Here is a 25174-nt window from a genome sequence, read left to right as displayed (position 1 = left end):
GGTTTGAACTGCTGACCATGAGATTAGCAGCCTGATTTGTAACCACAAGGCTTATTTTTCAGTAAAAAAGCCAAAAGAGACAAAAGTTTTATGAAATGACACTTCTGGGATGCAGCCCCTGTAAAAACAACCATTTCTGGCACGCACCCATTCTCCCATTTCAGACATTTATGCAGCTCCCCCCAGAAGCAGAAAATGTAGGTGAGCACTGTGTGCCCAGGTCATGAAAGGGTTAATTTTCCTACTCTTGTTGGGGTGTTACCCAGACAATTCCAACTCACAGCAACCCCTGTGACAGTAAAAAAAACCCTGAAGGTGTTCTACACGGACTCTTACAGAAGCAGATCACTAGCTTGCTCTTCCTCAGAACCACTCAGTGGATTAGAACTGCCAACCTTGTAGTTAAGCAGCCAAGAACTTAATCTTTGCACCACCAGGGCTCTTTAATAGAGCAACTAGAGATATAATACTGGCCAGCCCAAAATTGTACTGGCTAAGAGAATATTAGTTTACAAGCATAAAACTCTAAATCACGGATTAGACAAAAGAAATGGGTGACAATAACTATTACAAAATGGGAGAGAGTCACACCAATTAAATCAAATCCAATTTAACAAGCACTTACACCTCCAACAAGAAGTAGGTGCACATACTTTTTGTACCACCAAACCTCACAATCAAGAGTAGCTCAAGTCCTTGCTCAATGCACACCCACCACTATGAGCACCGCTCATTCTGAGCACTATGAGCACTATGAGCAAGCAGCTGTCTTCCAGAAATTCTCTCTTACCATCCCTCTGCCAGGCGCCAAAAGAGGGTTAACTTGATCCATTTCAAAACCCTGTGACCATATAAATACATATAAGTATAAAATGTCCTTAGTCCTCAGTTCAGACGGAATGTGCCAGCCTAGAACCATCATGTTTTCATAAACAACATTTAGTGACAAGCTATAACTCTAGCAATTCTGCACACCAACTCGAGGGAGCATCTCTTCTCATGATATCTTACATGCACCGACTTCAGCGACTCCTTGTCTAGACCCACCCCTTACTCTTCTAGCTAAGAAAGAGATGAAACAATGTACCCAGTTATTCTGTAACCCTCAGTTCTTCTAATGCTCATCTCTAATGATTAGGTGGGGTAGAGAGGGCAGCCTATCTTATCTTCCAGCTTTAGGAATTCTCCCAGGCCCTCCCTGTCTTCAGAGGCCTATGCTGAAGTGTGACCTTCCCAGGTGAAGCCAAGGGTAAGTCCCTACAGCTCACTTGGGGACTGGCGATAAGGAAGGGCCCTCCTGCTACTGGGGAGATGTCATTGTTCTTACCAAAGCCTCAGCAGCAGCTCTGCAGACACAGGCTGGCGCTTCGGTTTTGGGTTTTTCTTCTGCTGTGTACAGATACCCTAATTCCACAGCTCAATCTAAACTAGAAGAAAAAGGGCATTTAACGTGTTTGATGTTGGACCACATGGAAAACTCCCAGTTTTATTACCCAAAAAACCCAAAACCCAAACCCAAACTTAGCGCCATGGAGTCAATTCCAACTCATAGCAACCCTAAAGGGCAGAGCAGAACTGCTCCCCAAGGGTTCTGAGACTAGATCTTTTTGGGAGCAGACTGCCTCATCTTCCTCCCACAGAGTGACTGTAGGCTTCAAATCACCAAATTTGTGGTTGGCAGCCCTGTGCCTAACCCACTGTACCACCAGTTTTACTCACTAGCTAATACTGGAAACAAAAAGACAAGAAAAGTAAAAACAAAGTGTAGTTAGTACATTCTCCCACCAGAGAGAGAAGAAAACCTAACCCAGGATATGATTGCCCAGCTAAGTGCAGGTCAGGCTACTGTGGCTTACAGAGAGCTGGTGTGATGTCCTAGGCAAACACGCGGGGTTCCTGTGGGTTCCTGAGGAGCAATGCATCCTGGGGTAGAAACACTTGGCAAACAGCTTGTGAGAAACCATACTGACAACTCCCCACCTCCACCTGCCTGACTCTCCAAGACCCTCGCACCCTCTGCATGGCCCAGGGACAGACGACCAGAGATCTCATCCCTGATCTCTGCAGAGAATTCTTCTGGTAGGGTCTAGCACAGAACTGAAAGGCCTCCAGACTCTTCCCACGGGACGAAAAAGTATATGGTACTTGTTTTTATCTAGAGTGTGAACTGAACTTGTGTGAAGGGGCTTCACAAAGTTTGTGGAAAAATTCCTCCTATCAATAATAATCAAATTCAGTTCTGGGTCACAGTTCTAGCTTTCAGAGATTCAAAGCACTAGGGTTTGGGACTAGAGACTGTTGTGGTCCCCAGATGTCAATATAAGAGTAAGATTTGCATAAACTCCATTAGAAAGGGCCCGTCATAATATAGGAAGACATTTTTTCAAAATAAAATTTAACCAGGTGTGCTACAAAAATTATATACAATGCCGGGTGTCAGCTATAGTTTATATTTGGTTAGAACAGACAAACTTTAAAACCCACTAGTAGTATCTGTTACACATACTAGAATCATCCCAACCCATCCACAATTTCCAAGTATATACATGCTACCAAAGATGGCAGTACAAGGATTAGACATCAGAATACAGAACCTGCATCCGTACCTTTCAAAGGCAATATTTTTAGTATCAAGACTGGTGTTGACGACTGGACTTGTGAGGCGCCTCTCAACTTCCCTGCCTTTTGGCTTCATCAAGTCCAAAGTGAGGCGCTCCATTTCCTGGGAGAGGTCAAAGTGCTCAGTAGTGACCACTTTGTCATCATGGTTGACTTCCATCAGCTCTGCCCAGTTGTCTAAACAGAAACAAGCGCTTATATGAGCGTAATGCAAAGAAGATGCAAAAGCAAAGAGGCCTCCTATGCTAAAGTATATCATCTTTCAGATTTTTCCTCCTAGGTGCTATCTGATAAAACCTAGAGAATATCAATTATCAATTAACTACTCACACGGGGAAGGAGCTCTGGTAGCATAGTGGGTTATGAGTTGAGCTGTTAACTGCAAGTTTAGTGGTTCAAACCCACCAGCCATGTCTCAGATAACCCTATACAGGCTCTCTCTGAGTCAGAACCAAATCGATGGCACACAGAAATGATTCAGCCTGCGTCCTTTGAAATGAGGAGGCTTCAGGGCAGACTTTTAAAAAAAAGAATTTTCCTTTATTAGCAACACATTGAATCTATTTTAAAAAGATAATATCATTACGTATGTGATAGACATGATTGATGCATAACATTAGGTCAACAGTGTCATTTCTTACCTTCCATTAGAGAGTCATTGCCTGATATGAAGAGAATATAAAGTAACTCAGGACAGCCTCATCCTTAAAGTCTCAGAAGTGAGATAGGCACATATCTACAGGGTAACAGTTGTTGCTGTTCTGTGCCGTCGAGTCAGTTCTGACTCATACTGTGTAGGGTTTCCGAGGAGTGGCTGGTGGGTTTGAACCACCCACCTTGTGGTTCAAACTGACCTTGCAGTCCAGCGCACGATCCTACAGCACCACACCAGGACTCCGGGACTCCAGTTGTGGGTAGTAAATGATATGTGCAAGAGGACTACCCAGACAAGAATTAGACAACTGAAAGTTAGCAATGAATAAGAATAACAACGACGTGTCTCGGTGAAGACAAGATAAGGCAAATGAATCTGAGCATTCTGGTAGTTAAAAAGGATCAGTTACATAGCTTGAGAAGTGACTACTAGAATAACCAACCACTTACCTTCTCCCTTAAATATGAAACTACGTCTCCCTCTTATCCAGCTCATGTTTTCAAATCCCAGTAATGTGATATCGACCCGCAATTTGGCACCACTTTTCCAGATGCGACAGACATCATTTGGGCATATCCTGGAGACCAAGGGCACTGGAGGAGACAAGTGTACAGCTGAGAAACACAAGGCACACCTGGGCCCAGGAAACCAGAAGACAGAAGTGGTAAGACCGTTACCACCACAGACAACTAGACATGACTCCACACTTATTACACAGGAAGCCACTCTGGAGAAACAGGAATGGCTCTTCTGCTCTCTAGCTCTGATCTATGTCTTTCCAGAGAAAACTTGAAAGATATTTCCCAAGAGTATTCTCAAACCTAGCATGAACCCCACTTACTGACCCCCACCAGGGCTACAGTGTGTCCATCTGGCCTTTCTCATTCACATATGCCACTCTGGCCTTAATGGCTGCGATCTACTATATTGTCATAGCCACCACTCAACATATCAAATGTCTACAACATGCTGCTTTTTAGCAGAAATGGAAATAAGAGCGGCCCTTTGCATTATAAAAGAATCCATTCATTCACAGAAGAATTTGAAGTTCTGTTCTTTTGCAGACTTTTCACTTCCTTCAAAGCACACTGGACTTCTGGTGTGGTGCTGTAGGATCAGCTCTGGGCTGCGAACCACAGGGTCAGCAGTTCAAACCTGCCAGCTCCTCCTCGGAAACCCTATACAGGGTGGCTATAAGTCGGAACAACCAAGGAGCTCTGGTAGCGTAGTGGTTACGAATCGGGCTGTGAACCTTAAGGTCAGCGGTTTGAAACTACCAGCTGCTCCGCGGGAGAAAGATGAGGCTTTCTACTCCCGTAAAGATGTACACCCTCGGAAACCCTATACAGGGTCGCTATGGGTCAGAACCGACTCGATGGCACATCATAACAACAACAACAACCAAGACAATGGCACTTACAACAACAACAAAGGCGCATTACAAATAAGATTTCTTGCCTGTAAGAGAAGTCTGGCAGTGAAAATGTATAAAAATCTGGGAGTTAGGAATGATTACTAACTGATGTAAAAAAAAAAAAAATCTCTGAAATGATACTATCAATATGCCTCATGTAATATATTGATGAGCAGCATCCACTTTGTAAAAATATAAGCTCTTTTAATATTTACTTCATTTTCTTTGTTAGCATAACAAGTTTAAAACATTCAAGCTGAGATACATAAGAGAATCTAAGGATTTATGTATTTCAGCTTGAATGGTTTACATTCATACATGCATAGGTTTATTCCAAACAGATGTTTTAAAACATGTCTTGCAGTCAGTGGACTGATGCAGATAAACTCCCTGTTTAATACTCCCTGTTATCTTAGTCTCATCAGAGTACCTTCAAGAAAAGGTCTAATCAGTCCTAGTCTCAGGGGACACAGGTCAACTGGCATAATTAGTCCACAAAGACACTGTTCTACATCCTACTTTTGTGAGTAGCGATTGGGATCTTGAAAGCTCATGAACGACTATCTAAGGTGCAACCATTGGCCTTTCCCTGTGTGGAGGAAAGAAGAGCAATGGAAACTGAAGACTAATAGACTACAGGACCATCAGTATCCGTGACCTAGGGACCAGAAGAACTAGATGTCCAGAAGGTTGCAATGAGGACTTTTTTTTTCCATAATAAGAAATGCTCTAAAACTACTGCCAACTGCTCTGAAAGGGATCATACTAGTAGGTCCTGGATACAGTGGGGGAAAAATGTGGAACAAAATGCAAAATCGTAAAAAGATCAGGCTTACTGGTCAGAAGGAGATGGGTGGAACCCTGACCTTGGTCACCCTTCAGGTCTGGAACTAGTCACCCTTCAGGTCTGGAACTAAATTCACCCACTTGACTCAATTTTCGGTTAAACAACAGCTATAGGAGGTACATAACACTAGTAAGGCACACACACCATAAAAAGGCCAAGAATTCAAGATCAAGAGGGAAGCGTTTACCTAAAGCCTAAGGACAAAATTCAGAAGAGTGGGGAAATAAGGAGGAAAGGAAGTAAGAATCACCGAGAGGAAGTGTGGGATAAGTGATGTTAAATGGAGGGAATTGCAATCTAGAGGAAATGAAGCTTCAGATTTGTTGAATGTAAAACTGGCTGTCTGCTCTGTAAACCACTCAATTCACAAACAAAAAAAGTTCTTTTTAAACAAATGTTCCAATTAAAACAATAGTTTCTGAGGGGATCTTATGGCCCAGTTAAATTCAAGGCAGGGTGTTCAGTTAAGAAGGTTATGGCATTGTTTTTAATGTGATATTTTTTTAAAACAATATGTGGGAGAAAACATGGAACAAAAATCAAAATTATTTAATTCAAAAAAAAAAAAAAAAAAGGTCAGGTTTACTGATCAGAAAGTGACTGAAGGAACCTGAGACTATGGCCCTCAACTACCCTTACGGAAAGGAACTCACCGTCATAGCCAATTTCTCAGCCAAATAGTAGATGGGGGGTGGGACCGGGGAGGGGCCAACGCTGTCAATGATAAGTGACAAGCGGAAGACACAAAGCTGTCTATACATTATATTTATACATACTGAGGGAGAAATCTCTGTGCCTAGAGGAATTGTCTAGAAGGAAAACACTCCAAAGAATTAACAGTAGTTGTACTTACATGGCAGTAGGAGTAATTTTTTTCCCTAGATTTTTTTTTTACAAAGACAAGTAAATTTTTATAAAGAAAAATCCAATATTCAGGCTAACAAAATTTGGAAGCAGAATAAATTATAAACCCCCAGACACTTACCCCAGCTGGTAAATTCCCATTTCATCTGCACATAGAAATCCGGAGCCTGGAGAGCAGACAAGTGTTTAAATTACCCAAATAAACACAAATAAGCAAGGCTAACAGACCAACTAAATAAATAGCTAAGGGAGAACAGGAACAATTTTTTAAAAAATGCATCAAGTGCAAATTCATGAAAATAAACATTTATTTTCTCTTTAGGCTGTTATTTTACCATGAAATATAAAGTATGTCTCAACAGCTAAAGTTAACTGAATGCAACAAGACTGGAAGGGGATTAAGAGGCAAACCTGCTTTGTGGGGGTCCATTAGGTTCTTGTTTTTAAGTGCTGTTGAGTTGGTTCTGACTCTTAAGAGCAGCTGGTAGGTTTGAACTATGGAACTTGTGGTTAGCAGTCCAGTGCTTATCCTACAGCGTGACACCAGGACTCCTATTAGTTCTTAGCAATTATATAACAAGAACCCTAGGAGGAGGGGCTCAAGTATAGCCCATGCAATGCAGACAAAAAAAAAAGGGAAAGTCAATCCTGTCTATTCCATGGGGAGCCTGACTAAAAATGTCAAAGGCTTTGTGTACTGGAAAATGCTGTGTCAGACCATTCTAAGAAAGCAAAAGAGGCTGCTACACATCACTTCCCCAGGAAGTAGATTTTCCCTCCAGCTACCGGGAGACTGGCCCACTATCTTAAGCTTTCACAACATGGCTTCCTGAAGTTTAGCCCCAGCAGAGCAGGCCTGTTTTAGAGCTGTTTTCTTACCTATCATGGATTCTTTGGGAATGTTCTTGGAGAACTACTTTTAAAAATCCAACAGTTACCATCTAAGAAAAAAATAAATACTAAAAATTCCCAATGTTTTTCTGTTTCCTCACTGCCCCCATAGCATTGGCCATAGTCAGTTACAGAAGCATGGGGTCAGGAGTAAAACCAGCCAGGATTCCCATGCTGGGCAAAGGGAACCTTCCAAGGAGTTGTCAATGTGAACACCTGTCATATTTTAGGAGAAAACACTGTGGAAAGGTAACAACATTAACAACTGCCTCGAGTGAGCTGCCCATAGTTTCAAGCAGTGGATACAGTTCTGTGCATCCATTGGTCAGCATCAGTTCAGCTAAACACGAAAATCTCTGGCCCTGAATTGGTGTTTTGCCATGTGGACAAATGAAGTTTTTAGTTCCTCCTGCAGTAAGTTAGATAAGGAAACAATACATCCATGTGATCGGTGCACATTTCATAAACAAATTTGTTTTAAAAACAATGCCCACACCTGTTTTAGATTCCATGGCAGATTTTTGTAATAATGTTTGGGATTTGACTGTTTTAGGCCAACTTTAAGCTTAAGTGTTGTAAGGTGTTTTTTTTGAACTAGAATACTCAAATAATTAGCAGTGAGTGTTTTTATTGTTCTTGTTAAGTGCCGTTTAGTCAGTTCTGACTCAACAACCTTGTATGGGGTTTCCGAGGCTATTTAAATCTTTGTGGGAGCAGAAGGCCTCATCTTCTTCTTGTGCAGTGGTTGGTGGGCTTGAATCGCTGATCTTGTGATTTGCAGTCCTGTGCTTATCCTATGGAGTCACCATGCTCCCAACGACTATCTTACATAATAGCAAAGGTCTTCCTTTTCTCAGCAGAGCTATTCATTTCCCCCGAGAAATAGGTTTTGACTAAATGGGTAAAAGGTGATTGATCAAACAAATATTTGGAGCATTGGGGCGTCACTTCTGTGCTTAAGTAATATATGGAAATGTGAGTTACTGAGACTCTGTAGTTTCCTGCTGTCCTGAAAATATTGCTCATATCTGACTTATTATCCTTTCAGGTAGTTAAAACTGTTCTGAAGGAGGGCAGCCATCATCCAAAACATATCTGTGAGCCTAAAAACACATTTTTCAAAGAAAGGCTGCTGAATGTCATGGAGTCCATGTACTTTACTCCACAAGGTGGATGAACTGCCTGAATGCCAACACTGGGAATGCTTGAAGGCAGTGGCTTTGTAGGATACTCACTGGACTACAAACCACAAGGTTGGCAGTTCAAGTCCACTAGCCACTCTGTGGCTGAAAAGTTAACGCTTTCTGTTCCCACCAAAGATTTACAGCCTCAGAAACTCTACACAGGGTCGCTTTGAGTCAGAACTGACTTAACAGCACTTCACAGCGAGAACACAGAGGTGGCAAAGAGAAGATGCACACATAGCTCGGAGCCCTGTAGACTCCTGTACCACTAGAGATGCTCAGGGCAATTTCCCCGAGATAATATGCTCAGGGTGTTACTTTTCAGAAAATATGCTCCTAGACAAACACATTGTGTTTGATGTTCATTTTTCTTCAGTTATCATTTTCCAGCAGCACTTTAAATGGGAACCCCACTGAGCTGGAAACATAATTCGTAAACAATCTCATACATTCAACAAACTGGACAGACAAGGACTGATGCTATCTGGTATTCCACACACAGTATTCACTTTTCATACAACTCCGTAGGAAGCCACACAGGATGCGCAGCAGCTTCCAGAACTCCTGTATCAGCTCGTGGCTCCAGGGGTGTCCTTTGGACAGGTACCTCGAGAATCTTCTGGAGCAGCTCAGGAACACCTTCGAGGGCCATGGATGTGTTGTGGTAGTCCCGGTGTTGAAGAACTGTGTACACCATCTCGGGATCACCCGTGCTCACAGCCTCATGTAACACTGATCAACAAAAAGGACAAAATTAAATCACCAAGGAGCCACAGACTTTCTGACAAACTGCAAAGCCAATTTGAGAAGTGACCCTATCACACAAACACCAGTGTATTTTCTTCAGAGAGGAAGAGAGGTTGCCCTTACACCTTATTACTGTGACCAGAAACCAGAATGAGCACTCAGTTGCCTGAGCCCATTTGCCAAACCACAAAACCTGCTGCCATCAACTCAATTTTAACGCCTGGCAACCCCATGTGTTGGAAAGTAGAAGTGTGCCGCAAGGTTTTCTGGGCTGTGATCCTTAGGAAAGCAGATCACCAGGCCTTTCTTCTGTGGTGCTACTGGATGGGCTCAAACCACCAACCTTTAGGTTAGCTGTTGTTGTTAAGTGCCGTCGAGTCATTTCTGACCCATAGCGACCCTGTATAGGGTTTCCAAGGAGCAACTGGTGAACTTGAACCACCAACCTTGCAGTTCAAACAGGTTTGCAGTCTGGAACATTAACCTACAAGCCACACCAGGTTAGTAATCAAGCACAAATTGTCCTAGTCTACCATCTAATTTAAGGAGCACTGGTAGCGTAGTGGTTACGAATCAGGCTGCAAACCACTAAGTCAGCAGTTCAAAACTATCAGTTGTTCGCATGAGAAAGATGAGGCTTTCTGCTTTCATAAAGATTTATAGCCTCAGAAACCCTGTGAAGGGTCACTATGAGTCGGAACCGACTCGACGGCACATAACAACAACAACCACCTCCTATTATGAAATCTTGATATTTTCTGAGAGCTGACTTTCATGACTGTGGTTAGATATATGTAGATCTGGCAGGCAGAGCTTGTGCTTATAAGTATCTCTACTCAATCAATACAAAATTGCCCCTAAAAAGTGAAATGCCTAATCAAAACAACAATACATAACATCTTATCCCAGCATTGATAACAAAGTTAAAAAACAACAACAACCCAACAAAAGCTTGTGAACATGTGGAGAGACTGGGACCCTCCTACACTGCTGTTGGGTCTGTAAAATGGTGCAGCCACTGTAGAAAATGGTTTGGAGCTTCCTCAAAAAGTTGGAACTACAAATCCTGTATGGTCCAGCAATCCCTGTATTTGGTATATAGCCCCAAGAAACAAGAGCTGTGACATGAATAGATGTATGCATGGCTATGTTCACTGCAGCACTATTGACACTAAGAAAAAGGTGGAGACAGCCTCAGTGCCCATCATCAGAAGAATGGTTTAAGAAGCTTTGGTACATACACACAGTGGAATGCTGCACAACACTAATGAATAATGACGAATTTGCGACACCCCTCCCAACATGGATGAACCTGGAGGACATTATGCTTTTTATTGTGAATTGAGTGAAGGTTTACAGAACAAATCATCATTACCATGATTGTAAATCCCTTCCATGTACCATCAGTTAACAGTATTTACCTCTATTCATTTGAACTCTCATAGTCCTCCATGTCCTCCACTACCCTCATCTTTCATGTGTCAACCTCCCTCTTTTTGTATACTGCCTTCTCCATCACCCAAGTTAACATGCTTCTACCCTCCATCCCGTGAATAACTGTCATTTCCCTCCCACCCCTAGTAGCCATCATAGACTGTTTCTGTTTAGCAAGAAAACATTTTCTTAACTTTTCACAACAGTGGTCTCATACAATATTCCTAACAGGAAAACTGGCCTTCACAGCCATGAACACTAGAAATGGTTTACACCAAGAGCTACTTTCTAGACCAGGAGCCACTTTCTACCGCGAGCTTTGGTGCAAGACACAACTGGCGTGTTGTACTGTAGACCAGCTAGCGACTCAGCGGTACTCCTCTTCCTGTGTCCGAGTTCCAAGAAAGGAAGAGCTTTAAGGTGAAGATGACTCTGAGGAAAACTTTGATTGAGCCTGGACTTCCTTCCTTCCTAAAATGAAAGGCTTTAAATGATTTTTAAAGCACATTTACCTGTCCATCCCTGGCTGTTTTCTTTTGTAACATCAGCTTTATGTCGAAGCAAGACTCTAGCCGACTCCAGATGTCCCAAAGACACAGCAAGGTGCAATAAGGTTCGACCTCGTGGATCCAGAGCCTCAACATTCTGTGACGTAAACAATGGCAGTTTAGTAGAAACCTGCTGGCAGATATATTACGAGAGGGAGTCAAAACATATTGCTACAAGGGTTACAGTTTATATGTGGACAGGTTTATTCCAAACAAAACATGTATGAACATGTCTCAGAATTCAGAGGATGGCTGCAAACCAGCTCTCTCAAGAATACACTTGTCTTAGTCTTGTTAAGGGGTCTTCAAAAACGAGGCCCTATCAAAACAGAGCCTTTCAAGGGGATCTGTTGGACCGGTTCAATTCAAAGCAGAGAAGTAAGCTCAGAAGGTTCTAGTGACTGTTTATTGGGACTCCAAAGGAATAATCGTGATAGATTTTCTCAAAGGACACAGGATGAGCATTGGAGCTTATCAAGACACTTTAAGAAAACTGAAAATTACATTGGTGGGGGAAAAAGGCAGGAAAGTTAGATGGATGAATTGTTTCCCATTGAAACAATGCACCTGCTCATTCCTCAAGGGTAGCAAGGGCTGTCTTAGAATGTCATTGGGAAACCGTACCCATCCACCCTACAGCCCTGATCTTATCCCTCAGACATCTTTTTGTTCCCCAAACTCAAAAACACTTCAAAGGAACACTATATGAATCCCTCAAGGATGCCCAAACTGTCCTTTTGATGTAGCATTAATAGAAAGCAGAATTCTTCAGAGAAGAGTTAGGAAGATGGAAACACCACCTTCAGAAGTCAAGAAACAATGTTTCCATGATTTTATAGAAATACTTTGGACTTACACTAGTATACAGAAATGTATTTGAAAAATAATACTAAGTGTAAAAGTTCAAACCCACCAGTGGTTCCTCGGAAACCCTTGTCGGAACTGACTCAACGGTACACAACAACAGCAACTATGTATAAATAATAGTATTTACATGCGAATTGCAGCAACATATAAAAATGCATGTTTGCATGTGGACAAGGTTGAAAGATTAATTTGGGGGCTATAAATAAATTTGTAGTTATTGATTTCCTTTTTCTATAAAGTTAATAGTGCCTGTGAGGTATGGATTCACCTTGCAGAGAGCAATTTCACCCTTGTTTTCAGTTCTTTCAAGCATGACCAACACCTGAGGCTAATAAGTAGAAGTGAGGGGGACAGAGACAGGAAAGCAGAGAGGGTGACCAAACAAAGAGGGGGACAATCTGGAGCCTGGTACTAACAACCTAAGCCTCACCAGGCCTGTTGTATGAGGGGGCTTCAAAAAACTCGTGGAGGAATTCCATTATATTTTACTTCCATTTTTCCACAAATTTTTTTGAGCCCTTTTATAATCTAGCATGGCCATGAGGTGAGGCAAAAAGAGCACTGAGCCCTACGGCTCAGATGGAGTTTTCTGGTTGGTGATCAGGCAGGAGAGAGAATGAGACATTCCTCTTTGGGACACAGAAGTTTCTTGATACCACCACCACCTTCTCCTCTGCCAGACCTCACCTTCTGTGTCTTCCTTTGTACTCCTTTTGGTTGTAAGAGCCACAAGTCTAGTGTACTGTCTGTGAGTTCCGTGAGTAGTTCCAGTGACTTCATGAACCCACAGGTGCAGTGAGAGCCAGCAGGGTTGGCATCTATCTGTTCTACATCTGAAAGAAGATGTTCTTCTAACGTGTGAGCTTTGGCCTAGCTCTGGGTGGCTGGGGCTGAAAGATGGTATGCATCTGACTCGTGAGCTCTGGGAAGCTAGGGTTGGAGAGAGAGTGCTGTGTGAATGGTTAATGATGACACTGAAGTGGGATGATGTGATGGTAGGGTTGTGTGACAACGTAGCTGGGTCACAGTTCTCAGTGGTTTGACAATTACAGTGTAGTCATCCCTCATGATGAGATTTGATGTCAGTAGGGACCAGTCGATGGAGAAAGATATCATGTTTGGTAAGGTGGAGGGACAGAGAAAGAGAGTAAGATCCCCAATGAGATGGACTGGCCAAGTGACAGCATTGATGGACTCAAGCGTGGCGACGGCAGTGAAGTTGGCCCAGGATCAGGCAGTGTTTCGTTCTGCTGTGCATAAGGTTGCTATGAGTCGGTACCAACTCGATGGCACCTAACAACAACAACAACTATCACCTCCATGATGAGATCTGCTATGAACACCCAATCAACTGAAAGAGAACTTCCTCAGGGATGTGGCCTGCATCTAATATATAGGGATGCTCTGGCAAAGCTCACTTGCTTGTTCCTAGATCTGGATCCTGCATCTGGCTCATCATCTGATCACCGGCTGTCTGGTCTTGAGCCAGCAGCCTGCCATATTGCCTGCCCATCCTGGGAGTTGTTAGCAGCCTGCCACCTTACCTGCTGACCTGGGGTTTGTCAGCCCTTGTAGCTACATGAATCAGGAGAAGCTTTCAGAGTGTCTTCTTACCCATGGACTTGGAACTTGGCCACCTGTGTGAGCTATTTCCTTGAAATCAATCTCTCTCTATGAGCTGTAGGATAAGCACTGGACGGATAACCACAGGGTCTATGGTTCAAACCACCAGCTGCTCTTGGAAACCCTATGCAGGATTGCTGTGGATCTGAAATGACTCAATGGCACACAACAAGAAGAAACTTCACTGGTTTTGCCTCTAGAGAACCCAACCTAAGACAAAAGGTGAGGACTAAGTCCACCCCCACACCATCACAATTGGGTTCATGCTGAGCCCTACCATAAAGTTAGCATTGAAGGTGGGATTTGCCCACTGTACTCCTGTTTAATGCAGAGAGAATATTAAATATAAAAATAGAAAATAGCACTAACACACCAACTACAGCAGCATATGTAAACATGTATACTTGCATATGGACTACAAATAAAGTTTATACTTACTGAGTTCCTTTCTCTATAAAGTTAAGTACCTAATAAATCAATGTGAGCTATGGGTCTCTGATCATTAAGCACAACCAGAAGAGTCACCTAAAGCTAGTCACAGTAGTTAAATTAGATCTAAATAAGGCCTGCGGCATTCATGAAATACAATTACCCAACGACATAGAATGTGGGGGATTTCACAAGCACATATCAGTATTCAAGTTGAAAACAGGAAATGCAGGGTTATAACCAAAACTGAAAGTACAGAAGATAATTTGGGTCCGAATAAAATTTCATTTTCTGGCTGGATTCCCACCAAAGCATCAGTCTTAATATGACATGTGTTTCTCGTGCCCCGAAACGGCACATAAACCCTCCAGCATGTACAGTCCTACAGACAGGGGGCATGACCTGCAAACCTGAAGAGATCAACGTCAGAATACACACCCCATTCTGGTCCTCCAGCCAGACATACACAGTTGGCCTTTATCTCTTCATTCCTATTCTGACCCTCCTTTAAGTACCCGCATTTGCTCCCTGGATCCACCAGCAATGTCTCTGATGTGAACCACATCTGTATGACTGGGCACCTCTTTCAAAAGGGGACTCTAAAAGGGCTTCCAATGATATAATACCATGGGACTCTCTGGAACTTTTTTTTTTTTTTTTTACCACCATAATCCTTCTTAGAAAATGTATGTATATTGTCTTGATTTGAGATGCTAGCTATTGTCCAAACACTAACTGCAATCCCTGAAGGTAACCTGAGCATGTTGCTCACAGGGGCCGCGGGGACAGAAGGAGAGGTGACTTCAGCAAAACAGGTACAATCGAGCAGCTATTGACCTGCCCTGCTTTGTGAAACTTATGTCAGGGTTATTATACAGTAAAGGTAAAAGCTGTTGTCAAGGAATAAAAGGAGGGGCTGAAGACATTCTGCTAACTGAACATGGACTTCCTGGAGCAATTCCAGGCCTGGACGATCTCCCACGTTCTGAAATCCTGTATTATCTCCTGGAATGTGGTACACACAGCCTGTTATGATTCCTTGTTTTCTTAAGGGGAGGGCCTGTCTAACTCACCAGAGGGATTGAGAATTCCAAAGGGTCAGGTCTAAGTTGAATATTTCTAGATTTCTAGCTTTTACATCCTATCAGGCATCTGGATGGCATAAACAACTGGGCTACTAACTTAAAAGCATGGTAGTTCAAACCCACCCAGTGGCACTGCAGAAGAAAAGATCTGGCACTCTGCTTCTGGTAAGATTACAGTCAAGAAAGCCCTATGGAACAGTCTGAGTCTGTGACCCATAGAGTTGCTAAGTCACAATCAACTGGATAGCACAAGAAAACAACAGTTACCCTGAGACCAAAACCAGACAAAGATACCCCAAAATAAGAAAACTACAACCGATATCTTTATGACTATAGGTACATTTTCTACACAAAATTCTAGCCCAAATATTAGCAAACCCAATTCAGCAATATAAAAAGAATCAGATACCATAACCAAGCGGGGTTTATACCAGGAATACAAAATTAGTTTTATAGCAGAAAATCAATTAATATAATTACATATCAATGGAATAAAGGATAGAAACCATATAATCATCACAATAGAGGCAAAAAAAGGTATTTGACAAAATGCAACACCTTTCATGATAAAAATACTCAACAAACTAGGAATAGAAGACAACTTCAACTTCATAAAGATCATAAACTAAAAAACCACAAGGAATACTATACTTAAAGGTGAAAGACTGAATGGTTTGCTCCTAAAATCTGAAGAAAGACAGCTCTTGTCACCATTATTTAACAACACATTATAAGTTCTAGCTAGAGAAGAAAAAAAAAAAAAAGCAACCAGATTAGAAAGGAGTAAGTAATGTCTCTCTATTCAGGATGTGATCCTATCTATAGAAACTCCTAAGGAGCCCTCTAAAAACTTGTTGCATGGAAGGAACTGCAATCATTGAGATGAAACAAAGTGTATGGTGTACGATTTGATGAGTGATAATTTGCTCTGTAAACCTTCACTCAATTCATAATAAAAAAATTTTCAAACAAACAAAAGTGTTAGAAAAAATTATACTCAGAAAGATGACCTAAAAAATGAAAACACACCCCATGTTCATATGTCAGAAGACATAATACTGTTAAAATGGCAATGCTCTAGAATATAAAGAAGCTAAAATCAAAGGAAGAAACTCTGAAGTAAAAGGCCAGGAAAGTTGGACCAAGGGATTTTTACCCAATACAACAACGCACTTGTGCTCATTCTTCAAGGGTAGCAAGGGCTGTTGTACAAGACTTTTGATGGGAAACCTTACTCCCTTCACCCTACAGCGCTGATCTTGTCCCCTTCAGGCTTAATTGAGCTACAGATTCAAGATAATCCTTATCAGTATCTCAGCTATTTTCCACCCCCACATCCCCTAATACCATGTGGAAATGAAAATAATCCAAAATAACCAAAACAATCTTTTAAAAAGAGCAAAACTAGAGGACTTCATTTCCCAATTTCAAAGCTTATTTCACATAAATACCCACAGTAATCAAGACAGTGGAATACTGTCATAGGGTAACCATGGTAACAATTTAGAGTTAAGAAATAAACCCATACATTTATGGTCAATTGACTTTCAGAAAGAGTGTCAAAATAATCCAATAGAGGGAAAACAATCTTTTTAACAAATAGTGCTTGAATAATTTGATATCAAAATAGAAATGAAGTTGGACACATTTACAGAAAACAACTGAAAATGGATCAGACCTAAATGTTAGCAGTGAAAAGTATAAAACTCATAGTTGTAAATTTTCATGGCCTTGTGTTAGGCAAGCCCTTAAGTACAACAAGTAAAAAAAGAAAATACAGATAAATGGAAATTCATAAAAATGTAAAACTTTTCTGCTTCAAACAATACCATAAATAAAATGAAAAGACAACCCACAAAATGGGAGAAAACATTTGCAAATCATATGAGTATCAAAGAGTATTCCTACAAAATCATAGAAACTTTCATTGAACAAAACCAAATTTAAAAAAACCTAAACCCACTGTCATCAAGTCGATTCTGACTCAGAGCAACCCTATAGAGTGTTTCCACGACTTTAAATCTTTACAGGAGCAGACAGCCTCATCTTTTTCCCAAGGAGAAGCTGGTGGGTCTGGACCACCATCTTCAGGTTAGCAGGGGGATGTTTACCCCACTGCATCATCAGGGCTCCTTAAGTAAAACATCAAAATAGGAAATTTTTGTTTCCTGACATATTCTCTATATCTATACATTTCTGAAGGTGGTGTTTCCATCTCTCTAGCTCTGCCTTGAAGAATGCTGTGCACTTTGACTTCTACTATATCAAAATAGCAGTTTGGGCATCCTTTTGAGACTCAAATTGTGGTGGGTTTTTTTTTCAATGTTCTTTGAGTTTTCAGAACAAAAAGGCTGAAGGGGGCAAGATCAGGGCTGTAGGGTGGAGGGGGTAAGGTTTCCCAAGAAAATTCTTGTAGGACAGCCCTTGCTACCCTGGAAGAATGAGAAAGTGCATTGTCATAATGGGAAAAAACTCTCGGCCCAACTTTCCTGGCCTTTTACTTCAAATTTTCTTCCTTTGGCTTGAGCTTCTCTTCATTTTAAAACAAATTTGTCAGTCTCTTCTGACATCCATTTTGGTCTTCTTTCTTCCTTGTCTTTTTAATGACTTTGGATTTCTTCATGTATAATATCTTTGATGTTATTCCACAACTCGTCATCTTCGATCATTAAAGTTCAATGTCTGTGTCATTTCTATCACAAGACCATATTTTCCAACTACTGACCTTTCCTCTTTGTTTCCAACTTTTGCATTCCAATCACCAATTATCAGTCCATCTTGATTGCATGTTTGATTGATTTCAGGCTGAAGAAGTTGGTAGAATTCGTCAATTTTTTTCATCATTGGCTTTAATTGTTGGCACATAAATTGGAGTAATACTTCAGGATGGATTTTGAAGTGTTCTTTTTTTTAAAACAATGAATGTGACACCATTCCTCTTTAATTTATCAATCTGGGCATAATAGATCATGTGATTTTCTGATTCAAAATGAGCAGTACCGGTCCATTTAAACTCATTAATGCCTAGAGTACATCACTCACCTGTCAGCCTGTTGTACTCTGGTGGCTTGTGAGTTGCTGTGCTGCTAGAAGCTATGCCACTAGTACTTTAAATACCAGCAGGGTCACCCATGGTGGAAAGGTTTCAGCAGAGCTTGCAGACTAAGACAAACTAGGAAGAAGGAAAGGCAGACCACTTCTGAATGGTTAGCCACTGAAAACCTTATGGATAGCAGTAGAACACTGTCTGATATAGTGCCGGAAGATGTGCCCCTCAGATTGCATGGCACTCAAAATACAACATCTCAAAGTACAGTTGACCTTAATGATATGGATGAAGCCAAGTTTTCAAGACCTTCATATGATGATGGGGCACAACATAAAATGAGAAGAAACAGCTTTCAAGGTCCATTAATAATTGGAACATGGAATGTACAAAGTATGATTCTAGGAAATTTGGGAATCATCAAAAATGAAATGGAACATAGAAAAATTGGTATCCTAACTGGCCATTTTGAACAAGACAATCACATGGTTTACTTTGCTGGGAATGACAAATTGAAGAGGAATGGCTTGTATTCATTGTCAAAAAAAGCATTTCAAGATCGATCTTCAAGTATAATGGTGTCTGTGATAGGATAACATTCATATGACTATAAGAAAAACCAGTTGAGATGACTGTTATTAAAATTTACAAACCAATTACTAAAGCCAATGATAGAGAAATTGAAGAATTCTACCAACTCCTGGTGTGGGCTAATGCTTCAGACTGCAAAATCGTTAGAACTGCAAGGTCGGTGGTTCAAGCTCACCAGCTGCTCTTTGGAAACCCTATGTAGGTTCGCTATGGATCAGAATCGACCCAACAGCACTTAACAACAACAACAACAACGAACTATTCAGTCTGAAATTGATCAAACATGCAATCAAGATGCACTGATAATTACTGGCAATTGTAACACAAAAGTTGGAAACAAAAAGAAAGGACTGGTAGTTGGAAGTATGGTTTTGGTGATAGAAACGATGCTGGAGATCCCATGATATAATTCTGCAAGACCAATGACTTATTCATAACGAATAACTTTCTCAACATCATAAATGGTAACTATAAACCTGACCCTCGCTAAATGGAATATAAAAAATCAAATCAATCGAGATGATGGAGAAGTTCATTATCATCAACCAAAACAAGGTCAGGGACTGACTGTGAAACTGACCATACAACGACTCATATGCAGATTGAAGCTGGAGAAAATTAAAATAAGTCAATGGGAGCTAAAACATGACCTTGAATAAGACCCAACTGAATTTAGAGACCATCTCAAGAAGAGATTTGATGCATTACATACTAATGACTGAAGAGCAGAGGAGTTATGGGATGGCATAAAGAACGTGAAGAAACAAAATGGATGCTAGAAGAAATTTTGGACTTGCTCTTGAACACATAGAAGCTAAAAAATGACTGGAAGAAGGGGCGAAATAAAAGAGATGAACAGACAATTTTAAAGGGCAGATGGAGGAGACAAAGTCTTATAATGAAATATACACATACTTAAGAGTTAGAAAGTCAAAAGGGAAGAATATGCTCAAGCTAAAGAAAAAATTCAAGTCTCAGGTTGCAATATTGAAGGCTTCCATGGGCAAAATAGGAGCGCTGGTGGCGCTGTAGGACAAGCATGGACTGATAACCACAAGTTTGGCAGCCAAACTCACCAGCTGCTGTGCAAGAAAAAGATGGGGCTTTCTGATCTCATAAATATTTACAGCCATGGAAACCCTATACAGGATCACTATGATGTAAAACCGACTCAGTGGCATCTAACAACAACAACAACATGGGGAAAATATTGAATGACGCAGGAAGTATCAAAAGAAGATGGGAGGAATACACAAAGTCATTGTATCAAAAAGAATTGGTCAATGTTCAACTATTTCCAAGAACCAAGAACCAATGGTATTGAAGGAAGAAGTCCAAGCTGCACTAAAGGCACTGATGAAAAGCAAGGCTCCAGGAATTGACAGAATACAAATGGAAACTTCAACAAGCTGCTGCAGTGCTACAAGAGTTCACTTATCTATGCTAAGAAATTTGGAGGACAGCTACCTTGCAGCTTACTGGAAGAGATCCATAATTGTACCCATTCCAAAGAAAGGCAACCCAACAGAATGTACAAATCATCATATGCAAGGACAATTTTGCTTAAGATAATTTAAAAATGGTTGCAGCAGTGCATCAATAGTGAGCTACCAGAAATTCAAACTGGATTCAGAAGATGTGGAATGAGGGGATATCACTGCTGACGTCAGACTGACCTTGGCTGACAGCAGAAAATGTCTGAGAGATGTTTACGTGTGCTTTATTGACTATACAAAGGCATTCAACTGTGTGAATTATAACAAAGCATGGATAACATTACAAAGAATGGTAATTCCAGAACACTTAATTGTGCTCATGAGGAACCTGATACAGACCAAGAAGTAGTCATTCAAATAGAACAAGGGAACACTGAATGGCTTAAAATCAGGAAAGGTGTGTATCAGGGTTGTATCCTTTTACCTTAATTAATTTGTATGATAACAAATATCCAAGAAGCTGGACTATATAAAGAAGAGTATGGCATCAGGATTGGAGGAAGACTGATTAATAACCTGTAATATGTAGATGACACAACCTTGCTTCCTGGAAGCAAAGAAGACTTGAAGCATTTACTGATTAAGATCAAAAAATATAGCCTTCAGTATGGATTACACCTCAATGTAAAGAAAACAAAAATCCTCACAACTAGACCACTAAATGATGGTGTGCCATGGAGTCAATTCTGACTCATAGCGACCCTATACAGGGTTTCCAAGACTGTAAATCTTTACAGGACTAGAAAGTGTCATCTTTCTCTCATTGAGTGGCTGGTAGATTTGAACTGCTGACCTTGTGTTTTGCAGCACAACATGTAACCCACTGTGCTGCCAGAACCAATAAGTAGCATCGTGATAATGGAAAGACTGAAGTTGTCAAAGACTTCATTTTGCAAGGATCCACAATCAACGCTCATGGAAGCAGTAGTCAAGAAATCAAACAACGTATTGGATTAGGGAAATCTGCTGCAAAAGATCTCTTTAAAGTATTAAAGAGCAAAGATATGCGATTAAGATGCACCTGACTCAAGCCATGATATTTTCAATCACATTGTCAATCATGTCAATGCATATGAAAGTTAGACAATAAGAAAGACCAGAGAAGAAACAATGCATTTGAATTGTGGTGTTGGTGAGGAATACTGAAAGCATCATGGACTGCATTAAGAACAAACCTGTGTGTCTTGGAAGAAGTCAGAATAGTCCTTGGAAGCAAGGATGGCGAGACTTCGTCTCTCATGCTTTGGACATGTTTTCAGGAAGGGACCAGTCCCTGGAAAAGGACATTATGCTTGGTAAAGTGGGCAATCAGCAAAAAAAAAAAAAAAACCCCAAAAGAATAAGATTGACCCTTAACACAACAGATTGACACAGTGGCATCAACAGTGGGCTCACACATAACAACTGTGATGATGGAGCTGGAACTGATTAATGGCACCTAACAACAACGATGCCTAGAATATCGATCTTTATCCATTCCTCTTCATTTTTGATGACTCCCAGTTTTCCTAGATTCATATTACATTCTATGTTCTGGTTATTAATGGATGTTTGCAGCTTTTTCACTCATTTTGAGTTATGCCACATCAGCTTGTACAACAATGTTTACAGCAACAGTATAAAAACTAAAAAGTAGACACAACCCAAACGTCTATGAATTGATGGACTGTTGTTGTTAGGTACCATCGATTCAGTTCCAACTCGTAGCAAGCCTTTATATAATAGAATGAAATACTACCAGGTTCTGTGCCATCCTCATAATTACTGTTTATTTGAGCCCAATGTTGCTGCTACGGTGTCAATCTAACTCATTAAGGGTCTTCCTCTTTTTAGGTGATCCTCTACTTCACTAAACATGATGTCCTTCTCCAGGGACTGGCCCCTCCTGATAACATGTCCAAAGTCCATGAGATGAAGTCTCTCCATCCTCACTTCTAAGAACGTTCTGGCTGTACTTCTTCCAAGACAGGTTTGTTTGTTCTTCCGGAAGTCCATGGTACGCTCAATATTTTTCATCAACATCATGATTCATATGTATCAGTTGTTCTTAGCCTTCCTTATTCACTGTCCAGTTTTCACATGCATATGAGGTCATTGAAAATACCATAACTTAAGTCAGGTGAACCTTAGTCCTCAAAGTGATATCTTTGCTCTTTAACACTAAAGAGAGATCTTTTGCAGAAAATTTGCCCAATGCAGTATTTCGCTTGATGTCTTGACTGCTGCTTTCATGAGCAGTGACTGTGGATCCAAGAAAAATGAAATCCTAAACTACTTCAATCTTTTCTTCGTTTATCATGTTGTCATTCTGTTGGTCCTGTTGTGAGGAGTTTTGGTTTCTTTGATCTTTGATATGTATTCTTTGATCTTTATCAGTTAAGTGCTTCAAGTCCTCTTCACTTTCAGCAAGCAAGATTGTGTCATCTGTTGTGCCTCAGGTTGTTAAAATGAGACTTACTCCAATCCTGATGCAGCATTCTTCTTCATATCACCCAGTTTCTCTGAATTATTTGTTCAGCATACGGACTGAATAAATATGATGAAAGGACACAATTCTGACATGCAACTTTCCTGATTTCAAACCATTTAGAACCTGATGAATAAATAAACTGTGATATGCCCTATCTAGTGGTATATAATTCAATACTAAGGAACAAGGAGTCCTGGTGTGGCTCTGTGGGTTAATGCGCCAGACTGAAAAGCCGTTTGAACTGCAAGGTCGGCGGTTCAAGCTCACCAGCTGCTCCTTGGAAACCCTATATAGGGTCGCTATGGGTCAGAATCAACTCGACAGTACTTTACCAACAACAAGGAACAAAATACTGATACATGTTACAGCATTGATAAATACTGAAAACATTGTATGAGGTCAAAGGTGCCAGGTACAAAAGACCACCTACTATAAGATTCCATGTATATGGACTATCCAGAATAAGCAAATCTATAGAGACAGAAAGCAGTTCTCTGTTTGCCTTGGACAGAGGGTTTTGGGGGAAAATGGAGAAGATTGCTAATGGGTATGGTGTTTCTGTTTGGGGTAATGAGTATGTTCTGGAATTTGATAGTAGTGATGGTTACATAACTGTGAATATACTAAAAATCAATTAATTCAAAAATACATACAGCCATCAAGTGGGTTCTGAAATGCACACTTTAAATGAGTGAACTATAAATTCTGAGAATTACATCTCGATAAAGATGCAAAATAATGCATGCATGTTCATATGTAATATATAAAACCAATCTATCACGTATATGCTGCTGTTATGTGCCATCGAGTTGATTCCGAATATGAGAAGGCATCAAAGTTTGTGGAAAACTGGAATGGAAAGAAAACAGAATTTTTCCAGGAACTTTTTGAAGTCCCCTTGTATATTATTTGACCTTAGGCAAATTGCTTACATTTCCTTCAACTTCAATTTGTTCAGTTGTAAAATGGGAACAGTAAAATATATTACAGCCTTAACGACTTCTTACAAGCAGTACAGTGAAACATGAGTAAATCTCTAGTACAGAGCCTTACACGTAGTGAGTGCTTATACACCCACACTACGGAGTGTCACGTAAGTTGCCACGATCTTCCTAAATATGTTAGTTCAAATTTCATATTACAGTTAATAGAGAGGCTTTAAGGTCTTCAACTGGTGCAGGGGTAGGGAACATTTTTTTCTGCCAAAATTTATAACATTATTCATGGATCATATAAATTTATCAATTTAAAATTTAGCCTGCTAAATTGCTACAATTTGATGAACTAAACTTTTGCCTATGGATGCAGCAACTCAAAATTCCAACTGAAATGGAAGGGTTCTTCTTATCAAGAAATGGCCTTGTTTGCTCAGTGTACTGGGTTGATGTTGTTGCTGTGAAGTGCCATCAAGTCAGCTGTGACCCACAGCGACCATGTATAGGGTTTCCGAGGAGCAGCTGGTGAGCTTGAACCACCGACCTTGCAGTTCAAATGGCTTTACAGTCTGGTGCATTAACCCACAGCACCACACCAGTACTTGAAGTTGTTGTTAGGTGCCATCAAGTTGGGACCAACTCATAGCAACCTTATGCACAGCAGAATGAAACACTGCCTGATCCTGGGCCAACTTCACTACTGTTCCACGCTTGAGTCTGTCGATGCTGCGACTTGGCCAATCCATCTTTTTGGGCGTCTTCCTCTTTTCTCTGATCATCCACCTTGCCAAACATGATGTCCTTCTCCAGCGACTGGTCCCTCCTGACAATATGTCCGAAGTATGAGAGATGAAGTTTGGCTATCTTTGCTTCCAAGGAGCACTCTGGCTGCACTCCTTTATAGGAGTGAGAAATTTAGACATTGTTTATCAAAAATGGAGGGGAGGGGAGCCTCCATTTTTTACATTAGCAGGGATGTAAGCTTGCTGGTGACTACATTGTGTGGAAGTGGGGGGAAATCAGTAATAAAGATATGGCCTGAGTTCGACCACGTTCTATAGACTCCTCGTGATGAGAAAGAGAAGAGGAAAGGCAGGTTGGTCTGAAGTTTGGGGAGACTTGGACATTGAAGTTTCCTGAGCCCATGGACATTAACCTAACCACAGAGGGCTAGAGCTGAGAGTGAAGCGTCCAGCTAATATGAAGTGGGGGAAGACGACTAAGCATGCCTAAACTTGTAGATAGTATACATTTGACCTAGCTTTATGGCTTGATGATCAGAACTTGACCACAGGAAGATAAAAAAATTTGATAAAGGTAAAAAGTGTAAATTGCTACAATTTGATGAACTTGACCTATACTTATGGATGTAGTAGCTTAAAGTACCAATTGAGACAAGTGTCTTCACATCAAGGATCAAACATATTTC

At 40.8% G+C, this 25174-nt stretch overlaps 1 protein-coding gene across 1 annotated transcript in view; it reads right to left on the bottom strand.

The window, feature by feature from the left end:
• The window catches only part of ANKRD13A (ankyrin repeat domain 13A), a 49856-nt gene that overhangs the window by 12387 nt on the left and 12295 nt on the right, over nucleotides 1–25174 (bottom strand). The window contains exons 2-6 of the mRNA XM_006870454.1: nucleotides 11168–11300; nucleotides 9082–9206; nucleotides 6521–6566; nucleotides 3724–3867; nucleotides 2607–2796 (exon numbers count right to left, since the gene is read on the bottom strand). Coding sequence (XP_006870516.1) covers nucleotides 2607–2796; nucleotides 3724–3867; nucleotides 6521–6566; nucleotides 9082–9206; nucleotides 11168–11300 — 638 coding nt within the window. The remainder of the gene's footprint in view (nucleotides 1–2606; nucleotides 2797–3723; nucleotides 3868–6520; nucleotides 6567–9081; nucleotides 9207–11167; nucleotides 11301–25174) is intronic.

The sequence above is a fragment of the Chrysochloris asiatica genome, unplaced genomic scaffold (genome assembly GCF_000296735.1).
Source record: "Chrysochloris asiatica unplaced genomic scaffold, ChrAsi1.0 scaffold00142, whole genome shotgun sequence".
Lineage (NCBI taxonomy): Eukaryota > Metazoa > Chordata > Mammalia > Afrosoricida > Chrysochloridae > Chrysochloris > Chrysochloris asiatica.
Note: the sequence above shows the minus strand (reverse complement) of the source record. Positions and strands in the feature narration are given on the sequence as shown.